This window comes from Pagrus pagrus (assembly GCF_965226575.1).
Source record: "Pagrus pagrus genome assembly, chromosome: 16".
In the NCBI taxonomy this organism is placed as follows: Eukaryota; Metazoa; Chordata; class Actinopteri; order Spariformes; family Sparidae; genus Pagrus; species Pagrus pagrus.
The window spans coordinates 25,938,462-25,964,064 of record NC_140200.1 but is presented as its reverse complement, the minus strand read 5'-3'; the positions used below and the strand labels follow the sequence as shown (position 1 = coordinate 25,964,064).

Below are 25,603 nucleotides of genomic sequence, written 5' to 3'. Positions count from 1 at the left end.
TTATTTCTTAGACAAACCACTCAGTCAGGCTTATTAAAGGGGCACTATGTAGTTTTGGAGAAGACACTCAAACTCAGAATTGTAATATTTGCAATATTGAGATAATAATATACTCCAAAATATATATTTTCCATAAATGAATAAACAAGCTGTTCTCAGAGGGAAATAAGGTAGAACACTGTTTGAAGCTAGAAAGGTGGCAGGGTCCGCCACATATGAACAGATACAACAAGTAAAACAGGATGAAAGTGTGTTGTTCTTTAAGGTCAGTTTGTTTATTCAGTCAGGAAAACAAAGAACGTTTGAGTTTTTAAAATGCCTGAACAAACTAAATAAACATTCACTGAAGATCTTTCTCTTCTGGTGAAAATGCCTTCCCCAAAACTCCACAGTGCTCCTGTAGAGTCATCAGGTCTCATGGTAAATACTGGCTGAGGGCTCGTCCGTTCAACCCGAATGTCTGTTTAGCAAAAAGGTCAAGCGTCAACCCCAAAATGAGTCACGAGCACGATACTCTAACGTCGTGTGCGCTGATAATTAACTGTGTATAGTTTCAAAACAAAAGCGTCTCCCGACATGCAGTGAACACACACTGTATGTCTGTCTGTTTGACAGACGGGCTACCAATTTGGCTAATTAGTCCTCACGCGCTACGACGAGTCATTCATTTCAGCTGCCGGCTGAAGGAGCTAGCCAAACCGGCTTACGTCTGCTAATGTGGCTGAACAGCGTGTTGCAGTGAACGTAACAGGGCGACACACTACCAACTGTTCTGGTACCAATATATCTGCATTATTGATCGCAGCAATATGAAGCGGCAGCCTGAAAGGACAGGTGTCGTGCCAAAAAGTGATCGTCTGCCAGAATCTGATTTCCGGCCGCGGGAGCGCGCACAGCAGCCCGTTGAGCGGTAGCGTTTAAACGTCTGGTTTTCTCTGGATGAAACGGTCATAATATGCAGATACACACAACTGTACGTCCGCAATTATAGCAAAGGTATGTGTCTTAGAAAGTTAAACGTTTGTTGTTACGTAATTATCACAACTGTGGCCAAAAGAAGTGGAGTTTGTAGCGAAATCAGGCCTGACAATTACGTGATAGACATGTCCCTATGTGCTTGGTATGTATGATGCCTTTTCTTTAGCCCTGTCTTATGAATTAGACTGTAATGAATGTGATTTATAGGTGTGGATTTTCAATAAAGAAATGATCACTTTTGCAATTATCCTCGTGACTCTGCATTATCTTTTATCTGATCTGGGCTCTACATTTGCTTCCCATGTTGGGATGTGTCTTGTACATCTAATATTCTTGTTTATGCCTACTATTTGGAGACAATACTATGAAAGACATGATTCGGGAGGGTTAAAAGCCTATAAAATAACAGTTTTCACCTGCCAAAAAGTGATTGAAGGACATATACAGTTATTGAAAAGTTATTTCTGCCTAAATATGACTTGATCTCTTTCTTGAGCTTCATAATATAAAGATCTGAGCTCACAGGACAGCTTGAAAATCTTTTAAAGGACCATTACAACAGAAAATGTGCCTTTTCACCTGCCAAAAAGTGATTGAAGGCCAAATACAGTTACTCAAATGTTATTTCTGCCTAAATATGACTTGATCTCATTCTTGAGCTTCATAATATAAAGATCTGAGCTCACAGGACAGCTTGAAAATCTTGTAAAGGACCATTACAACAGAAAATGTGCCTTTTCACCTGCCAAAAAGTGATTGAAGGCCAAATACAGTTACTCAAATGTTATTTCTGCCTAAATATGACTTGATCTCATTCTTGAGCTTCATAATATAAAGATCTGAGCTCACAGGACAGCTTGAAAATCTTGTAAAGGACCATTACAACAGAAAATGTGCCTTTTCACCTGCCAAAAAGTGATTGAAGGCCAAATACAGTTACTCAAATGTTATTTCTGCCTAAATATGACTTGATCTCATTCTTGAGCTTCATAATATAAAGATCTGAGCTCACAGGACAGCTTGAAAATCTTGTAAAGGACCATTACAACAGAAAATGTGCCTTTTCACCTGCCAAAAAGTGATTGAAGGCCAAATACAGTTACTCAAATGTTATTTCTGCCTAAATATGACTTGATCTCATTCTTGAGCTTCATAATATAAAGATCTGAGCTCACAGGACAGCTTGAAAATCTTGTAAAGGACCATTACAACAGAAAATGTGCCTTTTCACCTGCCAAAAAGTGATTGAAGGCCAAATACAGTTACTCAAATGTTATTTCTGCCTAAATATGACTTGATCTCATTCTTGAGCTTCATAATATGAAGATCTGAGCTCACAGGACAGCTTGAAAATCTTTTAAAGGACCATTACAACAGAAAATGTGCCTTTTCAGCTGCCAAAAAGTGATTGAAGGACATATACAGTTATTGAAAAGTTATTTCTGCATAAATATGACTTGATCTGTTTCTTGAGCTTCATAATATGAAGATCTGAGCTCAAGAGACAGCTTGAAATTCTTTTAAAGGACCATTACAACAGAAAATGTGCCTTTTCACCTGCCAAAAAGTGATTGAAGGACATATACAGTTACTCAAATGTTATTTCTGCCTAAATATGACTTGATCTCATTCTTAAGCTTCATAATGTAAAGATCTGAGCTCACAGTATGCTCCTGATGTTGGACTGAAAGGGATGCTCTGCCTCAAAGTCACTTCATATCACTCATCAGTTATATTCTGAAGAATATATCTTAACCACTACTTTTCACTACTTTAAACTGTGGAAAGGGCCAGTGTGAGGTGGTAATCTGTCACATATGATGCTTCAGGATAAAGATCAGTCATTTTGAGGCAGAAAACATCTTCAAGTTACAAGGAAGGAGCTGCAATCAGTTTTTGGCAAATGAAAAGGCACATTTTCTGTTGTGATGGTCCTTTAAAAGATTTTCAAGCTGTCTCTTGAGCTCAGATCTTTATATTATGAAGCTTAAGAATGAGATCAAGTCATATTTAGGCAGAAATAACATTTGAGTAACTGTATATGTCCTTCAATCACTTTTTGGCAGGTGAAAAGGCACATTTTCTGTTGTAATGGTCCTTTACAAGATTTTCAAGCTGTCCTGTGAGCTCAGATCTTTATATTATGAAGCTCAAGAATGAGATCAAGTCATATTTAGGCAGAAATAACATTTGAGTAACTGTATTTGGCCTTCAATCACTTTTTGGCAGGTGAAAAGGCCCATTTTCTGTTGTAATGGTCCTTTACAAGATTTTCAAGCTGTCCTGTGAGCTCAGATCTTCATATTATGAAGCTTAAGAATGAGATCAAGTCATATTTAGGCAGAAATAACATTTGAGTAACTGTATTTGGCCTTCAATCACTTTTTGGCAGGTGAAAAGGCCCATTTTCTGTTGTAATGGTCCTTTACAAGATTTTCAAGCTGTCCTGTGAGCTCAGATCTTCATATTATGAAGCTTAAGAATGAGATCAAGTCATATTTAGGCAGAAATAACCTCTCAGTAACTGCATATGTCCTTCAATCACTTTTTGGCAGGTGAAAAGGCACATTTTCTGTTGTAATGGTCCTTTAAAAGATTTTCAAGCTGTCCTGTGAGCTCAGATCTTTATATTATGAAGCTCAAGAATGAGATCAAGTCATATTTAGGCAGAAATAACATTTGAGTAACTGTATTTGGCCTTCAATCACTTTTTGGCAGGTGAAAAGGCCCATTTTCTGTTGTAATGGTCCTTTAAAAGAATTTCAAACTGTCTCTTGAGCTCAGATCTTCATATTATGAAGCTCAAGAATAAGATCAAGTCATATTTAGGCAGAAATAACCTCTCAGTAACTGCATATGTCCTTCAATCACTTTTTGGCAGGTGAAAAGGCACATTTTCTGTTGTAATTGTCCTTTACAAGATTTTCAAGCTGTCCTGTGAGCTCAGATCTTTATATTATGAAGCTCAATAATGAGATCAAGTCATATTTAGGCAGAAATAACCTCTCAGTAACTGCATATGTCCTTCAATCACTTTTTGGCAGGTGAAAAGGCACATTTTCTGTTGTAATGGTCCTTTACAAGATTTTCAAGCTGTCCTGTGAGCTCAGATCTTCATATTATGAAGCTTAAGAATGAGATCAAGTCATATTTAGGCAGAAATAACATTTGAGTAACTGTATTTGGCCTTCAATCACTTTTTGGCAGGTGAAAAGGCCCATTTTCTGTTGTAATGGTCCTTTAAAAGAATTTCAAACTGTCTCTTGAGCTCAGATCTTCATATTATGAAGCTCAAGAATAAGATCAAGTCATATTTAGGCAGAAATAACCTCTCAGTAACTGCATATGTCCTTCAATCACTTTTTGGCAGGTGAAAAGGCACATTTTCTGTTGTAATTGTCCTTTACAAGATTTTCAAGCTGTCCTGTGAGCTCAGATCTTTATATTATGAAGCTCAATAATGAGATCAAGTCATATTTAGGCAGAAATAACCTCTCAGTAACTGCATATGTCCTTCAATCACTTTTTGGCAGGTGAAAAGGCACATTTTCTGTTGTAATGGTCCTTTACAAGATTTTCAAGCTGTCCTGTGAGCTCAGATCTTCATATTATGAAGCTTAAGAATGAGATCAAGTCATATTTAGGCAGAAATAACATTTGAGTAACTGTATTTGGCCTTCAATCACTTTTTGGCAGGTGAAAAGGCCCATTTTCTGTTGTAATGGTCCTTTACAAGATTTTCAAGCTGTCCTGTGAGCTCAGATCTTCATATTATGAAGCTTAAGAATGAGATCAAGTCATATTTAGGCAGAAATAACCTCTCAGTAACTGCATATGTCCTTCAATCACTTTTTGGCAGGTGAAAAGGCACATTTTCTGTTGTAATGGTCCTTTAAAAGATTTTCAAGCTGTCCTGTGAGCTCAGATCTTTATATTATGAAGCTCAAGAATGAGATCAAGTCATATTTAGGCAGAAATAACATTTGAGTAACTGTATTTGGCCTTCAATCACTTTTTGGCAGGTGAAAAGGCCCATTTTCTGTTGTAATGGTCCTTTAAAAGAATTTCAAACTGTCTCTTGAGCTCAGATCTTCATATTATGAAGCTCAAGAATAAGATCAAGTCATATTTAGGCAGAAATAACCTCTCAGTAACTGCATATGTCCTTCAATCACTTTTTGGCAGGTGAAAAGGCACATTTTCTGTTGTAATTGTCCTTTACAAGATTTTCAAGCTGTCCTGTGAGCTCAGATCTTTATATTATGAAGCTCAATAATGAGATCAAGTCATATTTAGGCAGAAATAACCTCTCAGTAACTGCATATGTCCTTCAATCACTTTTTGGCAGGTGAAAAGGCACATTTTCTGTTGTAATGGTCCTTTACAAGATTTTCAAGCTGTCCTGTGAGCTCAGATCTTCATATTATGAAGCTTAAGAATGAGATCAAGTCATATTTAGGCAGAAATAACATTTGAGTAACTGTATTTGGCCTTCAATCACTTTTTGGCAGGTGAAAAGGCACATTTTCTGTTGTAATGGTCCTTTACAAGATTTTCAAGCTGTCTCTTGAGCTCAGATCTTCATATTATGAAGCTCAAGAATGAGATCAAGTCATATTTAGGCAGAAATAACATTTGAGTAACTGTATTTGGCCTTCAATCACTTTTTGGCAGGTGAAAAGGCACATTTTCTGTTGTAATGGTCCTTTACAAGATTTTCAAGCTGTCCTGTGAGCTCAGATCTTTATATTATGAAGCTCAAGAATGAGATCAAGTCATATTTAGGCAGAAATAACATTTGAGTAACTGTATTTGGCCTTCAATCACTTTTTGGCAGGTGAAAAGGCACATTTTCTGTTGTAATGGTCCTTTAAAAGATTTTCAAGCTGTCCTGTGAGCTCAGATCTTTATATTATGAAGCTCAAGAAAGAGATCAAGTCATATTTAGGCAGAAATAACTTTTCAATAACTGTATATGTCCTTCAATCACTTTTTGGCAGGTGAAAACTGTTATTTTATAGGCTTTTAACCCTCCCGAATCATGTCTTTCATAGTATTGTCTCCAAATAGTAGGCATAAACAAGAATATTAGATGTACAAGACACATCCCAACATGGGAAGCAAATGTAGAGCCCAGATCAGATAAAAGATAATGCAGAGTCACGAGGATAATTGCAAAAGTGATCATTTCTTTATTGAAAATCCACACCTATAAATCACATTCATTACAGTCTAATTCATAAGACAGGGCTAAAGAAAAGGCATCATACATACCAAGCACATAGGGACATGTCTATCACGTAATTGTCAGGCCTGATTTCGCTACAAACTCCACTTCTTTTGGCCACAGTTGTGATAATTACGTAACAACAAACGTTTAACTTTCTAAGACACATACCTTTGCTATAATTGCGGACGTACAGTTGTGTGTATCTGCATATCATGACCGTTTCATCCAGAGAAAACCAGACGTTTAAACGCTACCGCTCAACGGGCTGCTGTGCGCGCTCCCGCGGCCGGAAATCAGATTCTGGCAGACGATCACTTTTTGGCACGACACCGGCACATAAACCTGTCTGATACTTCACTCTGCACCCGCATGGTCCTGTTGGCCGATCAGACAAACTTTATTCTGCTACCGCGAGCACCAACGTCTAACTTACACCCTCACTGACAACGACACGCATACAACACGTCATCTTTACACATGGACACAGTCTGAGTTCAGTACCTGGCTGAGAGTCTTACCTTCGATCACTGCCTGCTGCCACAGTACTACAGAAGCCGCGGTGCATCCCTCAAGCAGCGTGTGTCCGCGAGGTCAGCTCGCAGACCGCCCACTCTCCTTGACGTTACATCGGGTGATGCATTCACGTGTTGCTCGTAAAGTAGTAATTTACTAACACTGTCGGAAAAACGTGTTTTGGGCGCTCTTAAATATAGCTTTGTCACAGCTGCTTCGTTTGAATCATTTTATTTTAAAATACTTATATAGTCCCTCTAAGAAATGCGGTCAGTAATAGTGATTTTGTTTAAACCCTGCCACGCGAGACTAAAACAAGTGAGTCACTGTACAGTATGATGCACTGCTGTTGTAATTACATACGTTTTGCCATTATTTGAGACATTTGTCACTTTTTTTCTCAATCCTTATAATTTCGACCTTCCGGACACGACAAAGGCAACACAGGATGTGCTTCGGTAGTCTGAAATAAATGTAAATGGTTTGGGAGCACAAGTTTTCATTATAAACAGAATGACTCGGTGTTAAATTCTCATGAAACTGAAGGTGACACAAAAGCCTAGAAACCGTTTAACTGTCGAAATGACTCCAGCAATGCCAAAGATTGGTCTGTGTAGTGAAACAGGATGACATCGAGAGGAAAAGGACCTGGCTCTCCGTTAATCATGACGCCAGCCTGTAACCTCTGCTGCGCTGCAGGCAGGGAAAATCGTCATCATGATAATTAATCACCATGGCAATGGCCACTGATTGATTTTACAGCTGTGATTATACAGAATGCTTCACTCACCCCACATAATACAAACACACTGACGTCTGTTCCTACCTGTTCTTTTCAACGTAGCCAGCAAATGTGAGTACATTTTGTCAGGAATATCCTCCATCTGGCCCCTGACACATTCACACGCTCGTCTTTAGGGGAAACATCAATGACATTCACGAGGCGCTGCCGACGCCATCCTCCATCTCTCCCAGTGCGCAGTCGTGTCAGCGCAGCTGCATATAGGTGCCACAGCTCTTCCCCCTCCTCCGGCTGGTGACTCATGATGTGTCTCATTGAATTAATAGTGACACTAGGGTAACACTACAGGAATGAGCCTGTATAAACATTAGCATTTGCTTCTACTAATCCCTTAAATGACTATTATTAATAATACAATTAATAATTTGGGTGGTTTCTCCTGAACAACTGCAAGAAATGTGTCAAAGAAAAACATGTCTTCACAAAGTTCAGTGATTAGTGATTCAGTGAACGCTGTTGTTTGATCAACATACAAACTGAAGCCTAGGCAGGTGTGTATCACTCTCCCACTGTCTGTGACAGTGAGAAACACTGGCACTGGCATGTATCATCCAGTTACAGTGTGAGAGTGCAGCTATTGGCAAAGGACTCCATGAAGAGCAGAGGCCATCTTCTTTAGACTACAGCTGAATTTCATCCATCATTTTCTGTATTTTGATTAAATCTCAGATGGGGGGCTAAATCTGTGGTTGCCACAGTTCCTTACAGTCAACCCGCACGCAGTGATGTGGCTCTTCTGAGAACTGAATGAGCTCCACACATGGGCCATCAATATCAACTCCTTACACACAGCCGTATTTTACATATCCAGAAACTATGACAGGTGAAGTGTAGTTCCCATCAACCAGGTACTATCTGACCTAGATCCTGGTGTCAGTATAGTTATTTTTTACTGTGTTGCTGTTTATTATCAAGGACATTTAACTCAATTTATTGAGTTTCATACAGATCTTTATCTGAAAAATCCCTCCTACCAGAAAAAATGCTGGAGACCAGCAGTATCTATATATCTGGATTAACCTGCACAATACTAGTTGCAGGTGCCTCTGCTAACCAAACTGCCATCTTCACAGTAGAGTATCTGCATGTTTCCAGTGGAACAGCGCAGCTACATAAAGACACAAAGAAAATAACCAATGAAATTATTTTAGATCACCAGACTTCCTCTCATTTTGTGTCAAACATTAGTTGTCATTGCAAAAAGTGAATAATTTTAGGCTTTATTTCAAAAACATTAACAGTGAATCACATGTCAATGAATCGGTGTTAAACAGATTTTTCAGAGACTTTACACCTTTTTACATTGAAAACTATGAATGCAGCAAAAGTGTTTTTATTGGTAGTTGCTGGCTCCTGCAACAGGACTGCCCATCCTGATTATTTAATTGCTGTCCTTGCATATGTAGCAAGTACTGATCCATTCCTCTGACACCATGAGGAATAACGTGTAGCAACCAAACACCCTTTAACAGATATTTTACATTTCACAAGTTACTCAAAATAGTTACATTTTCACCAAAGAGCACAACTTCTTCCATCAGTCCAAGGTTAGGGGCACTACATGATATTTTTCAAACATGAGTGCAAAACCAAAAACAACATGGATAAGTGAAGAGACTCCCCTTCAGGTCCCGCTGATGTCTCCCAGTGTGCTTTAAGTGTGACCAGATAATGGGTGTACATGTAAATGTATGTTAAGTATTACTCTGGGTGAAATCAACAAGCTTCTCTGCCAAAGAAACAAAATAAATATTTTGTTATCATTGGCATTTGCTCCTCATGAAGTAAAGCATCCTTGGAGTTGCCGCTGAGAGTCTATCTTCCCTCCGTGTCTTCTCAGTTCAGTTGCCTGATAATAGAGTTAATGTCTGTACCCCGGAATCCAGGGTTTCCCAGGTCCTTCAGGAGCCCAGCCTTATCCCTGGCAGCATGACGAGCCACTGACAGCTTGAACGGCAACAGGAAGTTGTTGGCAGCCCGGAAGCCCTTACCAACTGAATAGATCTCATGAATTAGGTCCTCCAAACAGATGATGCCCTGTTTACCTGAGAAACGAGGCAGAGGTGAGAGATTAGGAGGAGGACGATGGCATGAAGGCATTTTATGAAGGACAGGACGGTAGCAGAGAGTAAACAAGACCAGTAAGACAAGTATACTTCATTAGAAAATAAAATCATTTTCAAGTAACATGAATAAATGAACACACACAGCCAACCTGTGTTTACAGCCTAACCATTCTGTGGTTAGTGGACACAAAGGCAACACATCCACCAATCCATAAGCATTTTGCCATTACATATTCAAGCGTTGTGCGACTCGGTTCGACTCTGCACTACTTCCAAGCCATATATAACACAACACCATCACCTTGTCCATGATAGGGACAGGGCACTGAAGGCAGCTAGGAAGGAACAGAAACCATTCTGTTAACGTTACGTTACTTAATACTGTACTTGTGTGGCTGTATAATTGGAAGAGAGAACACCACATTGGTAACTATCCATCCATTCCATTGTATATATATTTTTTAATATCAGCCATTAATCAGCTTTTTCCTACGCCAAGCTATCGTTATGATAGCGGCCTTTAAAAATCCACTGTCGGTTGACCTCTATTGTGAAGTGAGAGAAGCCGTTTTGGGAGCCCCTGAACCTGAAAGTCTCATTTCTCTTTCCCATAGACAATGTAAGATGACTCAGTTGGAGCCTGCAGCTTGGATGGACATGAAAATCCCCATTAGATCCTGAGTACAAACAATTTCAAAAATCTGCAGCTTCAATAAATCCACTTTTAAATTGTAGGTACATTCTCCAACTTTTGTGCCGTTTTTTTTTTTATCTCAATTTTCTATTTGCTACTGCTCCGATTCCCACTTCTGCCTGGCCGCTTTTTCATGGCAAAGGCAGCAGAGACTCATGAGTAGTATTTAGACCTGTCCACCCAGCCAAAATGAAGGAGAAAAAAACATGATATCTCTTAACAGTTTACATGTGTAGCTCTGGGCAGATTCAACTGTATCAATTCCTAACAGACTTGGTGAAACTACAAGTGTCACTATAAGAAAACACTCTGCTGTTCAACAAAATGAGTTTAGATGCATAAATAATATGGATGGTGCAGAATGAAATTTTATATCACTAACTAATCTCCTACTGTACATTGCATTTTGTTTGTGTCTCTTTGACTTAAAGTAAAGTGTCAGCCTTGGTTCTAAACAAAGACCAAAGCACAGATGTTCTCCACAAATTTCCTTTTTCTGTCAACAGTGATAATCACCATCACATTACAATGTTTCAACTTTGTAAATCTCATGTCTTGGTTTTATAACATTGCATGGTGTGGTGTTTTAACTTTGATACATATACCTTCTAGTATTTAACTATACACTTGCTTTAAACTTCTCCTTCATTAGTATGAATAAAGTACAAACTCATGAACTTGATTAAAAGTCTGACAATAGTGCTGGTAGTGTGTCCTGCTATCATTCTGGTGGGAAATTCAATCGGTAGAAGAGACCTACCCATGTGTTGCTCAATGAAGGTGTTGTCTGTGAGAGGCACTCTCCTCCTGCCTATCCTGGTCTGCCCTCTCTTCAGAATGAGCTCACGAACAGACTTCAAGTTGGGAAATCTGTTGGGAACATTAACGTGCTTAGAAGATTTGAAAGATTCAACACATTTAAGAAGTGTAGTACAGCAGTCTACTCACCCCCAGGCCACATAGGGCTCCACCACCTTCATCATGGCTGCAGAGGTCTTGTTGATTTTGACGAAGGCTCCGCTGAAGATCTTCCTCAGCCTCAACATCTGGACCACCTTCATCACTTTAGGACTGACACCTTTAATCCTAACAGGGAAGGATCATCCAAGTTTACAAAACTGGAATGGTATTTGATTATATACATGTTTGTGTATTTCTGTATCATTAAAACCCAACAAACCACTACAACCAGGAATGTGTTTTTATTCACTGTAGCTGAGTATACAAGATTTGATGTTACCATCTCTTCTATCATACTTTCTATTGATTTTGTCTGGTTAGAATCCTATAAACTGCTCCGTCTCAAAGAATATGACAGGAACATTAAAGTTTCCCAAATTCACAACATACAAGAGGATTCTGAACCCACCCATTGAGTGCTCACTCATCTGTTGACTACATTTTTAGTGTAGAAAGAATTACAGAGCATTGGGATCATTTTACTTCATGTACAGTCATTCCGACCTGCATATTTTTTTACATTTGACAAACACAGTCTGTGTGTGTAGATAATCAACCCCATCTAACAAAAAAAAGTACAACTTTTACCATGAATGTTAGTGCTTCACTGAACTCCCCTCAGCAGGTGGATAGAAAATGTACAACCATTTCAAGCTTTTGATGAATTGTTATGTGGTAAACCTTTGTGGTTTATGTGACCATACCTATGTAGGGAAGATTCTCATATAAAAACCTAGTCTGAGTTAAAGTACTTACTCTCTGATGCGGACGACAAAGGCCAGCCTGTTCTTAGCAGGAGGCAGAGGGGCCGGTGGCCTGTGCTCAGCTCTCCGGATGCGAGAGTCATCACGGTGCCTCTTGTGACCATCTTTCAAGAAGTCTTCCAACCGCTTGAACTTCAACGGTCTACCTTTTGATACCTGGCATTATATAGAAATACACACATACAGCATTTTGTAAAAATAGGCAGTGTACACGATGCTGCATGTCAGGCTTACATTTAAATAGTCAAACCTGCTCCAATATTCATCCCAGCCCAGTTCTACTGCAGCCACCAGTATTTGACTTCTGATCATGTAACTAAAAATTCAAAAGGAAACCATAATCACTCACCTTTCTCTTCTCAAGCAGTGCAAGCTTGGCTTGTGTGGCTTTAATGGCCTGATATGCCTTCCTCTTTTTCAGGAGATACTCAGGAACTAACTTGATCACCTTTTTTGATCTATGACAGACATACACAAAATAACACAGTGAGAAACGCTTTAGAGAAACATGTGAACTGAAAACCCAGTGGCTACTGTTTAGTCTTGTACGCCGCAAGACATCTAAGAACACAAGCAGTCATCCCTGTTCAGATGGAATTAGCTACCAACCGCTTCATATTTGTAGTTTGAAGATGGTAACTTAGTTAGCTAGCAGCGTGTGGAAAAGTCAGAGCATACAATAATATATGACACAGAGGCTGTCAGCTACATGAGCGCCAGTTCACTCACATGGTAATAGATAGTTTAAGCGTTACGCTAACAATGTTATCGCTATCTCTCGGTGATGTAAACTTAGCCCCATGTGAAAATATGCTCCCTGGATGCAGCCTTTCTAAACCATCCACCCACCAAATATTGATATTGACCGAATCAGTAACATTTGTATTTGTCGGAAAGAGATGACACCATAAAAACACACGCAAAGTAAGAATGGATGGACTTAGATCAAATTAATAACAAACACATACTCAGCTTCAGCCATGGTGAAATCGGGCGACTCGACTGTCGCGCTGAGATGATGTCACAGCGCAACGTGTTTTATTTTCGGCATGCTGTAGCGGCGCACACCATAGACGCCTCACTGAGCGGGTTGGCCCCGTTGCTGCGATACGTCGACGTCGCCGCCATATTGGATGTGGCAGATCTGCCCCGTTAACTTATACAAGTCAATGCAGTGAACTTTATAAAGCTGCTTCTGCAAAGTGCTATAAGTTAATTTCTTTCATTTAACCATTCACACACGTACGAATATATTTGAGAAACAGATAGGAACCAAAAACAACGTCTGTAACGTTCTCTGATGATTATAAACGTTAACTAGCCTACTCCTTATATGTTTAGTATACAGGTAGGCAACAAACTTTTTCTAATGTTTTTATGAGTTCACAGCCATAGACATATATACATATGTTCTTCAATGTGCTTCCTTGTACATACAGCTGTATAGATATAAGTAGCCTGTATATATATTGTAGTGAGGGAGTGACATTGGGCTGGGAACTCCCAGGAGAGGGGGGCAATCAGTGGCTGATGCGGTTCACCTGGGTGGGGAGGAGACTCACCTGGGTCAGTGACTGGAAAGAAAAGAGGCAGGGGGGGAAGAGACTCGAGAGAGGGACGGGAAGAGTGTTATGATTTTCTTTTAAAGACTTTTTTAATGAACTGACGTCAAGGTTCCAGCGGCCCCGTTAAGGGCAGCTCATTACCTCCCACTAGCGGCAAAAGCGGGGTTTGACCCTCTGTTGTAGCGGTCCCTAAGGAGCCAGTGTGATTTTGAGCTACCTTTGTGTGTAGTGTACCAGTTCCAGTTGCTGGGCAGTGTCTCTCTTTGGATGTGTTCTCTTGTGTGCAGTGTTGGTGTCGCCGGATGGTGGAGTACCTGCCTGACCTGCTGGAGCTGCCCTCATTGCTCTGCTGGCTGCAGACGTCCCTAACTTGATAATTAATTGAAAATAAAGATTTGTCTACTTTTATACTTGCCTGTCTGTGGTGGGTGCTCTCTGGCCTCTAATACCGGACCAGACCGGGTTAACAAAGGTGGTGTTAACCCGGTGAAGAAAATACACCACATTCAATACTCCTATTGTACGGTGCTGAGTGAGGTCTAATGGAGCAGTGCTGAATATAGACTCTATACTGTGTATGTGTGTATGTATGTATAGATAGATAGATAGATAGATAGATAGATAGATAGATAGATAGAGAGAATGAGAGAATGAGAGAGAGAGAATGAGAGAGAGAATGAGAGAGAGAGAATGAGAGAGAGAATGAGAGAGAGAGAATGAGAGAGAATGAGAGAGAGAATGAGAGAGAGAGAGAGAGAGAGAATGAGAGAGAGAGAATGAGAGAGAGAGAGAGAGAATGAGAGAGAGAGAATGAGAGAGAGAGAGAGAGAGAGAATGAGAGAGAGAGAGAGAATGAGAGAGAGAGAGAGAGAGAGAATACCCCTCCTTCACACATTTATCAAGTGATGTGATCAACAGAGCTACAACTCTTTTCCAACTCTGTGTGATACCAATCACACTCTTGCAGTTCTACATATCACACTTGCTATCCCCTGCTAATTCTTTTCTAAATTTTACTCACTAGCAGTTGTCAAGTACAAACATACCACTGTACACTACTTAGATTACAGTAAATGTATCTGTCAATACAGTTGTTGGATGTAGTTGTGGTCTATTACTAACACCTGACATATACCCGATGGCTTGGAAAGAAAATTCCATGCCATTTCCATCATCAACCCTATGACCTTCTACGCCGTCATCACTCTACTCTCCTCTCTGCAAGACTCTTTCTGCTGGGAGCCAACAGTACCTTGTGTATAGAAACATCTCTCTCTGTCTGTCTCTCTCGGCATTTACTGACCTGCCGCGGCAGCTACAGCTGTTTGAGGCAGTTGCCACTCACCTGCCACAGGATGAAGTGACTTTGGTTTTACGTTGGCTAGTTTTTGATAATAAATTTGATTTAATCAAGACTTCGTGCAAATGTAGCACAATCAGAGCTGTAACTATTGTTAGAATTTATGAATGCCAAAATCAGCAGGTGTGCGTGGGTAACTTTTTTCCCTGTTTGTTCTGTCAGTCTCAACATCACAGTAAAGAAGACACTATTTTTTTGTTCACTCTTTTTATTAATGTTGTTTTAAGCCTCTTCCTCTGTTTCCTCAAATCTGGCAAAAACGTTGTAGTTTGCTGCATCCACAAGTTTTGCACAGAATTTGTTGTAGAATCCTCGTCACTATGGTCATTTCCCCATTTTTGCAGTGAACTGAGGACCTCCGCTTGTTCCACTTTGTCCATCGAAAGGACAGCAGGAAGTTTGAGTCTGCCTTCGAAAATTTCTTTGCTGCACCAGTCAGCTGCAGTCATACAATCCCTCAAAAGAATATTTTCCTGTAGAAAACAAAAAAAATCAGTGTGGTCAAAGTATATAGTAGGCTACATATTTGTGTTCTCAAATAATGCCTCAAAATTATTGAGCATTTGCAGTGCATAATTTTAAACAGAATACTGTTTTAATCAACATTTGTGTAATTCAAGACCTTACAGTTGTGAAATTCTGTTTTTAAAACATCTACTTCATTCACCTCCCAGATTCAGCTTGCATATGAAATACTTAATCTGCCAACATATACAGGTGTCTATCTAAGCTTCAAGGTTCATAATGTCAAACTAATGTTCTCGTGATTGTGAACGTTATGTACAACTTCTGCCATCAGGTGTCGCCTTTGAGCAAGTGAAGTGGGCTCTGGCCACTGAACAGCTGTGATGGCAAAGCCATACAACCAGAAGAACTTCGTTGTTGCTGTGTATTGCATTTAAACAAAAAAAAAGAGTCAAAAAAGGACCTACAGGGATGCGTTTCACTTCTCGGTCGCTGACTCCTCCGCTGTTTGACCATTCGCGGTGCCACAAAACAAAGCCAAACATACCTAAAGATCCACACTGTAACAGAAAACATAGCATTCATGTTTTTAAAAAAAGTTAAAGAAACATTCCAAAATCATAAAGGGAGGAAATTTAAATGTATCACCATGTTTTCTTGTGCCAGCTGTGCCAGTCTGTAGTTAACTGCCTGCAACTGCTGAATTAACTTCAGTCCGTAGGGTGGGACAGATGTTGAGGCTCCTTAATTTCTCTTCTGGACGTTTGTGGTTGCTCTGATGAAATCTGTCATAGAGTGAGTATCGCTCATTGGTGCCTGTGATTGGATGTTTGGCTGACATCCGGTCACTGTCTGGTTCTTCCTGCAGTGGTAATGCGGACCTCAGGTTCTTCCCCTACTGCAGGTCAACCACTAGCTCTTTTTTTTGCTGCCCGCTGTACATTGTCTGATATTGGGGCACAGAGTCTTCCATCGTTTTTTTTTAAAGAACAGTTGTTTGGTACGGTTGTTGGTGTGCCTTGCAACCTGTCCTGCTACATCTGATATGTAACAAGTTGGGAGGTATTTAAAGCTGAGCAGTCCGTCTGCGTGGTCTCTTGCAGACTCCGTCCAGAAGAGAAAGTTTAAGTAGTACACAATGCCGTGCACACAAGAGAAATGGAGGACACCACCTAAAGAATAGCACAAAAGATTTTACAGCCCAATCATGTTATTGGACATTAAGAAATATTTCAAAAGTCATATACTAAGCTAGTTCTCACCACCAGCTTTCTGAAGCTTCACAAAGAGTTTGGGGTAAACATCCTTGAAGTTCAGGAGCTCCTGAAGCCTGTTTATCATGTCCACAATTGATCCCTCTGAGGACACACCAAGGGCATGACAAGCTTCCTGAAGGTCCTTTTTTTGAGGCTGTAAATCGAAAAGACCCATTTAAATAACATGATGTTTAAACAAACTTAATGTTTATACATGCTTGCTGATAAACACAGTAAAACAAGCACAATGTATACCTTCTTTGATTATATGAGATCAAGTATGATGTCCTCATTATTTTTTTTGGTCGGATGCTTGATGTCAGTGGGTTTCTTTTTTAATGCCTTCTTCACCTCTGTTTTTGGAAGAATACTTCCAATTCTTGTGTGCTGTCCCACCCAAGGTGCCAAATAAGAATGTCTTATCGATGTGTGGTACGGATTTGCCACAGATGTTCCTTTTATAAAACATAACACTGTTAAGTCATATGTTCAAAGATTGTATTGCTCTTGCATACACAAACATGAAAGTGTAACGTTGATAACAATGACCAAGAACTTTAAACACAATTCTGCAATCAAAGACCTGTCCAGATCAGACCACACCATGAGGATGTCCACTTCCAAATCTTTCTCAGATATGGAGTCTGGGTCAGGCCTCTTAAATGTTTCAACTGCAAATGAAGTTTTTCAAATAATTACAAAGGCATGACAACCACAAATATGCAACAGCAACAGCAATCATTGATTTACCTTTTTTGACATAATTAATGCCATACACCATTGCTTGGGTAGTCAGAATAGTTGAGGGATTGAGTACTGGAGGGGTAGGCCCTGGACAGTAGGGGCAGGTGTTTTCTGTGGGGATAAAACAGGGTGGTGGTTGTTTTTCCTGAGTCCTTAAGTCCAGAGGTAACTCTTGCAGACATGGGATGCGCTTATGGTTAAGCAGATATTCTGTCATAACACAGATCTTTTGGGTGTTGACATTGTGTGGCTCACAAGCGATGTTGCTTTCAAACATGTGACTTTCCATGTCAAAAGTGAAGCAATTTAATGACACCTGGGGAAACCTGTGCAGGTTCTTTGAGTTTAGTAGATGATTAGTGTGTGACACTCAGTTTTAAAACTTTCATGCCCTGCAAAATTTGGGCTGATTTCTTCACAGTATTCTAATTTTTTGAATTCCTGTTTTCGTGGGTTTTATGAGCTGGAAGCCCAAATTATGTACAAATAAACAAATAAATACTTGAAATTGTTTAAATTGTGGGCCCTGAATCTATAATCTATGAAAGTTTAACTTTTTGAATGGAATTATGGAAATAAATAAACTTTTCCATGATATTCTAATTTTTTGGAAAGGGTGTGTGTGTATATATATATATATATATATATATATATATATAAATCAAACTGGTGTTTTATAGTAACTTGTTATATCCAGCCTGAATACTATTCAAGCGTCTCCACCAGCATGAGTCGTCTCCCCCAAAATCCCTATCTACAGGCTAAAAACACTTTTTTTCACATATTCTCTCCTGATCGCTCAGCGTGGGGTGGTTTACACTTCAAGCTGCCACTCTGTCTGCAAAGATGAAGTCTGCAGAGATAAGTTAAAGAATGGCGGTTAAATAAATAAATGATATATGTGATGAGAATTTTGTATTACATGTAGAGGAAGGTGAATTGATGTTACACAGCCCTCTCGTGAGAGAGACTGTTAAATGTGAACTGTGACTTGTGACCTCTTCTATGACCTTGTTTTATTACTTGTTTTGTGACTTGTCTTATGACCTAAGTAAGGAACCGACACTAATGGTGAACATCCTCCTCTCTGTAGGAAGGTTTGAATCAGCATTTGTTATAGTGATGACAGACCCAGAATGAGAGAGAGAGATAAATACCCTGATTTCCTCTGTAGAAAGTGAGTCTTCACTTTGTAACTGATCTGCGTGTTGCTCTGTGAATGCTCCTCTTGTACAAGATTAAAACCCTTGTTTGAACTTTGAGCTGACTCCGATCTCCTTCCTCCGGTTCTAAATGAACGCAGAATTATTTTATATGTATATATATATATATATATATATAGAGCTGTGTATGTGGTTAGGGGTTTTAGAAAAAAAGTGTTGTGTCTGAATGAGTGATAATTGTGTAAGAACTTGTTTATATTCTTTTGATGATTTGTTTTATCCGACAAAGGATACTTTTACTGTTGAGTTAAACAATGGCGGTTAAATATATTTTCCACACGTGGTTCCCTGTTACTATTCAGCATGTGTCTAGGTGTGAAGACCTGAGAGCACCAATATGTTGTTGTTGTTGTTGTTGTCTATCAATGAGTGGTCTTGTTACAAAGCTTTTTTAATATACGCTTGTTTTCTTTTCTTATTGTTTTATTCAACATATACTACATATAGTTATGCGTTAAAGAGTAATGGTTAGATTTTAAATCTCTCAAAACTCCTTTCCTATCACTACATTTTAGAGTCACGCCTATAGGGGTGGCGTCTGATACAACCCCCAGTAAAAGGTGTGAATATTCGAGAGTGTATATAAGCTAGCTGTAGAGAACCGGTCTCTCTCTTGCTTTTGGCGCTCTTGACAGGCCGTTGCTCGTGCTTTCTGGAAAGACAATTTTTTTCCACTGTTGCATTGATACAATAGATCTTCTGAATGGTGAGTTTTATTCATTTATTTTCTTTGTTATTATTTTGTTCCTAATAGAATTATTTATCTAGTGTTATTAATACGGTGATAGCATAGTAAACATTGTATATTGTATGTAGCCTTTGGGGTCTTGATGTGTTGGATGTTAATCCAGACACTGAGGCTGGTAACGAAGGTTGGTGTTTTTTTTTTTTTTCCTCAGGCTAGTCCATTAGTGGTATAAAAACTCCTCAACAGTATAGGGAAGTTTCACAATCGCTAAACTGTTTTTTTTTTGTTTTGTTTTTTTTTAAAATTTATTTTAATTTTATTTTGTATAGATTTCCAAGAAGAACCACAACAACCCAGAGTTACCATAGTGGTATGTAGTGAATTTTTATTTGGTTATGTACCTTGCTTGTGCTTGAATATAATCGAGATACATACTACTTTATTTATGTATTAATTGTTAAATCTCTATTAACGGGCGTAGTCATAAGACTGTGTGTGGCTCTGGTCTTTACACTAGAACAGTCACAAAATGTATCATCTTCTCTCAGTGAAAAGGCATGGAGTGTGACAGTGAAGGATCGAGAGGACGCAGGCGGTAAAACTTATTTATTTACTCTATTTACTTGACTAATAGTCATCAATATTGGTTAATTATAACCATACGAACTAACTTTTGTGTGTTTGTCTAGATTTCCAAGAAGAAACTCGACAACCTAGAGTTAATAGACTCTCTTAAAGCCCGCAGGGCAGAGTGGTATGTAGTGAAATTTGTTTTTAGTTTTGTATCTTGTTTGTGTTTATTTATGCATTTATTGTTACATTTTTTATTAACACACATGATTATAAGACTGTGTATGGTTCTGTTTACGCCAAAACAGTCACGGAATGTATCATCTTCCCACAGTGAAGAGGCGTTGAGAGCGATAGAGGTGGGCCGAGAAGACGCAGTTGGTAAAACTTATTTATTCTATTTACCTGGCTAGTAGTCAGCAATATCTGTTAATTACAACCATGCGAGTCAACTATTTTGTGTCCTTGTATAGATCTCCAAGCCTCAAACAAGAAATCCGGCAGAACGGGCCTTCCTACAGCCATTAGGACCAAGGCGGCATTGCCCAAAAACCGCAAGAGGCAGACGTCCATACAAGCTGTCCCTGATACAGGGTATGTAACAAATATTTCTGTTGTATGTATTATCAGGATGTTCTTTTTATTTTTTTTATTTTCTAACTTTATCGTCTTATCGCAGATTGGTGAACGAGGTGTTGCAGCCACTAACCCTTCTTCTGGAGTTTCAACCCCTTCCCCCCAGAGAAGAGGATGAGACAGAGCAGGCCCTGCAAAATGAACTGAATGAAGCTTTGGACACACTCGTGGGGTTAAATACAACCAGTAGTGAGGAGGAGACCGTACCACGCACGGCGTATATGGTTGTTTCTTCAACCGCAGGTGATGTAGAACACGCAGTTGTGTCGTTTGAATGTGAACCACAAGCAGTGTCATTGGTTACACCTCCTGAATTTCATTCCCCACAACCCTGGTGTACTGATAACAGTGATTGGGTGAACGACGTGGACAACACCCCTCTGGAGTGTCTACAGACCGTTGATTCTTCTGTCTCGCCAGACGTGTCAGATACCTCAGAACTATCGGATACAAGTAGATTTTGTGAACTCTATCTAGGACCAAATGCTTTTGATCGTGTCGAACAACTAAACAGTGAGACTAGCACCCCAGGTGTCTGTAACAGACAACGATAGGATTGATTCGGTAAACAACAAACTAGAGAAATTGGGAAGCTCTATGATTAAAAAAGTAGCCGTGTTAAAAAGACAAAACCAAAACTTGTTAAAAATAGTCCGACAGCAAAGACGTGCTAATGCACTACACAGACGGCGAACCACAAAGGCGTTAAGTGATCTGGGTATCAGGTTTGCAGTATTTTTGCCTACGTTGACCAGGCAAAAAAATAATAAATAAAAAAATTAATTAGTTAAATAAATAAATAAATATTCACAGCTCTCGGTGTGTCATTGACGTTGTTTAGTTATTAGTTATTAAAATGGCCCCTCCCAGAAAAAAATTCAAACGTAAAGCCGGTACCTGGTATGTTGTAGATACCAGTGATAGTGATGATTGGAATACTGATGATGAGCAAACAATGCCTCACACTATTGAGGGGGCTCGGGCTGCATATATTAGTTTTGCGCAAAAGAATAATTTGCCTTATGGCAACATTAATGATGATGCCAAAACAGTGCATAGATTTGTTAGGACGCAGTGCAAACGATTCAAAAGACGTGTGTCAAACACGTTTTCTACTCGAGAGTCTTCTACTCCTGTTGCTGTTGCTGGTGCTACTGCTAATAATAACATAGCTGGTGATGTGGATATTGATGATGTTGCTGTTGTTGAGGGTGTAGCTGCTGCTACTGCTGATGTTGTTAATAGTGCTGGTGATGTTGCCGCTGTCAATATTTCTGTTGATGATGATAATATGATGCTAGCGTGGGGGCTGCTGCTACTGACAATGGAGTTGTAGGCAATACCATTCAGACTGGATCTGCATCGGTACCAAGGACGGTAGAACACCGCAGTGTTGTTGTTGATGAACCTTGTTCTATAAATCAGATAAGTGGTGGTGGTAGTGAAGATAGGGATTTACAGCAGAATGGTGAGGTTGATCCTGTGCAAGGGTCCTATTCATCCTGTAATGATGAAAACGGGCAGGATCAGACACAAGTCAGGAATATACCTACTTTCAATGCCTACGAACTGCATCAGCGCCTTGATTTCAGAGACATCTGTCTTGATAATCCTGAGCTGGTACCCATGAGAGTTAGGGATAGGTTGTCCGGTGTTTTCGATCGAGCCTTAGAGGAAGCTCATCCTGGTAGTATTTTAAATGCAGTATTGAGAGGTCCATCCCTGGCCAGTGACGTGCAGGCCATTTTCAACACCGACTACCAATACAATGCAGATTTGTTTATGGAAGAAATTTCACAAGTTTTGCAAAGTAACGACACCTCCATGACTGATGACGAATTGGAACTTATTGTCACGGTGGTACAGAATAGAAGCGGTGGAACACATCTCCATTTGGGTAAAGTGCCTTATGATAATATTTTGTCAAAGAAAGGACGCTTTCTGTACAACCCTGACAATAGTGGGGATAATAATAATTTGTGTTTTAGTCTATGTCTGGCCCGTTTTAAACACAAAGATGATAAGACTTTGGTCGAACATTGTGTATGCGGAAAGCAAACATAGGAAGGTGATGCACGATCTCACTCGCCGTGTATCATTTGATGATGTCGCAAAATTCGAGGAGGAGATAAATGCAAAAATCATAATCTTCCACCATGCCGCTTATCGTAAACGAATGTGTTACAAAACACATGACGCATACAACAGAGACACTGTATGGCTTTACCTACATGATGACCATTATTATCTGAGAAAACCAGATGGGGTTCTGGGGTGTCTCATATGTCTGTCATTATTGTTATGAAAGATATGAATCACCCCTGTACCATAACTGCGATCTCAGATGTAATGTTTGTTTCACAACAGAGTGTCTCGATCAACCGAGCAGTACCAGGAAATTCGAAATTCGAAGTGCAAACGTATATGCAATTCCCCATTTTGTTTCAACCAACACAAACAGCCTGAGAAAGAGCACAGGTTGATACCTTGTGACAGCCTTAACTACTGCGAGAAATGCGGTCGAATCTGCAAAGTAGGAGAAAAGGTGTCAACCTATCAGGTGTCGACACTGTGGTGAGAACAAGTTGGATGGTAAGACAACACATCAGTGTTATATCCAACCTTTGAAGAAGAAAGAGCTACATGAAAAATACAAGATATTTGATTTTGAGACGCGGTATAACAACGGCAAACACAAGGCAAATTATGCTTGTATAAAAGATCTCGATGGAAAGAAATGGTTCTGTTGCGAGGGAACCAACTGCGTTAAAACCATGATTGACCGCTTCAGAAAACCCGAATATAAAAACCATACATTCATAGCACATAACGCGTCAGGGTTTGACAACTACATACTGCTGGAATACTTTGTCAAACAAGGAATCACCCCACAGCTGACGATGAGAGGCAGCAGGGTCATTCTAATGTATGACAAAGCATACCAACAATGCTGGATAGACTTCTTTAGCTTTCTGCCTATGCGCTTGTCGAAAATACCAACAGCCTTAGGGTTTTGAGGATATGTCGAAAGGCTATTTCCCCCACAAGTTCAACACTGAGGGTCACAAGCTATACTGTATGTAGGGCCCTACCCAGAACCACACTATTATGGTTATGACAGCATGACTGACAAAGAGAAAACCACATTCATGACATGGTATGACACAGTACGCACTGAAACCTTTGATTTCAATACAGAGATTCGTCGCTACTGCATGAACGATGTGGAAGTTTTGCGCAGAGCCTGTGTGATTTACCAAGACACTTTTCTCAAACGCACTCAGCTTGACCCCTTTGCATACACCACATTGGCCTCCAGTTGTATGGGGGTATTCAAAACGCTGTTTCTACCTAAAGACACGCTTGCTCTCACGTATGATGGGGCATACCTTGAGCAGAATAAGACATATTCAAACGTGTCTATAGAATGGCTTGAATACCTGCGCCACACTGAAAAAATTGAGATAGCTCATGCGCTCAATTATGGCGAAAAGGAAACAGGTCCATACTATGTGGGTGGCTATCATGCTGATACAGAAACGTGCTATGAATTTGCAGGTTGTTTCTACCATGGGTGTCTCAAATGTCATGTGCAGTCTGCTGTGAATCCAGTCACCGGAAACACCTTTGATGAGCTCTCCTGTGCATTCTTTACAAAGATTAAAACTTTGAAGGATGCCTATGGTAGGAAAGTCATAGTGATGTGCGAGTGTGAGTGGCTCAGACTTAAAAGACTAGCCCTAGCCACCAGACATTTCTGAAAGATTACCAAAAACCAGAACGTCTGGACCCACGACAGGCTCTGTTTGGTGGTCGCACAAACGCCATGAAGATGTATCACATGGTGTCAGATGGTGAGAAGGTAAGATATTACGACTTCCCCAGTTTGTACCCGGCTGTGAACTCACAAAAACAGTATCCAATCAGTCACCCCCAGATTATCTTCAGGGATTTTGACTCCCTCGATAACTATTTTGGGTTTGTGAAGTGTGATGTGCTCCCGCCGAGAGGTTTGTACCATCCTGTTTTGCCCTAGGTGTCACAACAAACTCATGTTCCCGCTATGCCGTACATGTGCTGAGGAGTTGAACCAGACGAGTGCCTGGACACATAGTGACGATGACAGGCGGTTGTCGGGTGTGTGGGTCTCGTTTGAGCTTCAAAAAGCGGTTGAAAAGGGATACCAGATAGTGCGTATTGATGAAGTGTGGCATTTTCCCAACAAGACCGACACATTGTTCAGGGATTATGTCAAGACATTTCTAAAATGTAAGCAAGAGGCTTCTGGTTATCCAGGACATGTCAAGACACCTGAGGGGAAAGAGAAATACATCAACGACTATCTCCAAAAGGAGGGCATTCAACTAGACGCAGATAAAATCTGTGTAAACCAGGCAGTGAGGAGTTGCAACAAGCTTCTTCTGAACTCATTGTGGGGTAGATTTAGCATGAGGAATAACCTGCCAAACTGTGAGTTGATAACAGAACCAGCCAGATTCACACAGCTCATGTTTAGTGATCATTATGATGTGCGGCAGTTTTGTTTCATCTCAGACGATGTGGCTATGGTGCAATGGTATCATGCTGATGTCAGGGCCTCCAGAACTAAAGATGTAAACATCTTTATAGGAGCTGTGACCACAGCCCATGCACGACTCATGCTCTGTGATGTATTGGATAAGTTACAACAACGTGTTGTTTACTGTGATACTGACAGCGTTGTTTTTACTTCATGGCCGGGGGAGTGGAACCCACCCATAGGTGAATACTTGGGTGATTTGACTGATGAGCTGAATGATGGTAATATGTGCAGACTCCCTGAAGAAGATTATATCACCGAATTCGTATTGGGGGGTCCAAAGTGCTATGCCTATCACACAGCACATGGCAAAACGCAGGTCAAATGTAAGGGGGTGACGTTAAACGCCAAAAATGCTGCAGTGATCACCCCTGAGTCTCTGTTGGGTCTAGTACAATCTTTTGTGACCAATCAGAATACAGATGCGCACATGGTGATTGTTTCTGAAACAATCAAACGAGACAAAGAGGTTCCAGCTCAAGAACGACACAGTTACAAAGAAGGTCCAGG

The 25,603-nt window shown here is 40.0% G+C and overlaps 2 protein-coding genes across 5 annotated transcripts in view; both read right to left on the bottom strand.

Annotated features, from left to right (window-relative positions):
• slc5a6a (solute carrier family 5 member 6a) overlaps positions 1-7,669 on the bottom strand; it is a 33,824-nt gene extending 26,155 nt beyond the window's left edge. For 3 of the 4 annotated variants that reach the window (XM_084377120.1, XM_084377117.1, XM_084377119.1), the window contains exon 1: positions 6,727-6,819. The gene's annotated coding sequence lies outside the window, so the exon portion shown is untranslated. Of the gene's footprint in view, positions 1-6,726; positions 6,820-7,547 lie in introns of those variants that run through there. The other variant, XM_084377118.1, reaches the window with a different exon arrangement.
• A 1,058-nt stretch (positions 7,670-8,727) lies between these two features.
• Positions 8,728-13,084, bottom strand: rpl7l1 (ribosomal protein L7-like 1). The gene is made up of 6 exons (XM_084376709.1): positions 12,976-13,084; positions 12,357-12,465; positions 12,000-12,163; positions 11,232-11,369; positions 11,044-11,153; positions 8,728-9,568 (listed from the first exon to the last, which is right to left on the bottom strand). Exons 1-6 carry the CDS (start codon positions 12,987-12,989, stop codon positions 9,360-9,362), a joined length of 744 nt encoding a protein of 247 aa, XP_084232835.1. The 5' UTR covers positions 12,990-13,084; the 3' UTR covers positions 8,728-9,359.
• Positions 13,085-25,603: the final 12,519 nt, after the last annotated feature.

What these genes read in the sequence shown, in the direction of transcription:
- rpl7l1 (XM_084376709.1), bottom strand. An exon ending in CACTGCTTGAGAAGAGAAAG is followed by an intron (nt 12,164 to 12,356) that starts GTGAGTGATTAT and finishes ATATAATGCCAG; the next exon opens with GTATCAAAAGGTAGACCGTT. An exon ending in CTTCATTGAGCAACACATGG is followed by an intron (nt 9,569 to 11,043) that starts GTAGGTCTCTTC and finishes CTCGTTTCTCAG; the next exon opens with GTAAACAGGGCATCATCTGT.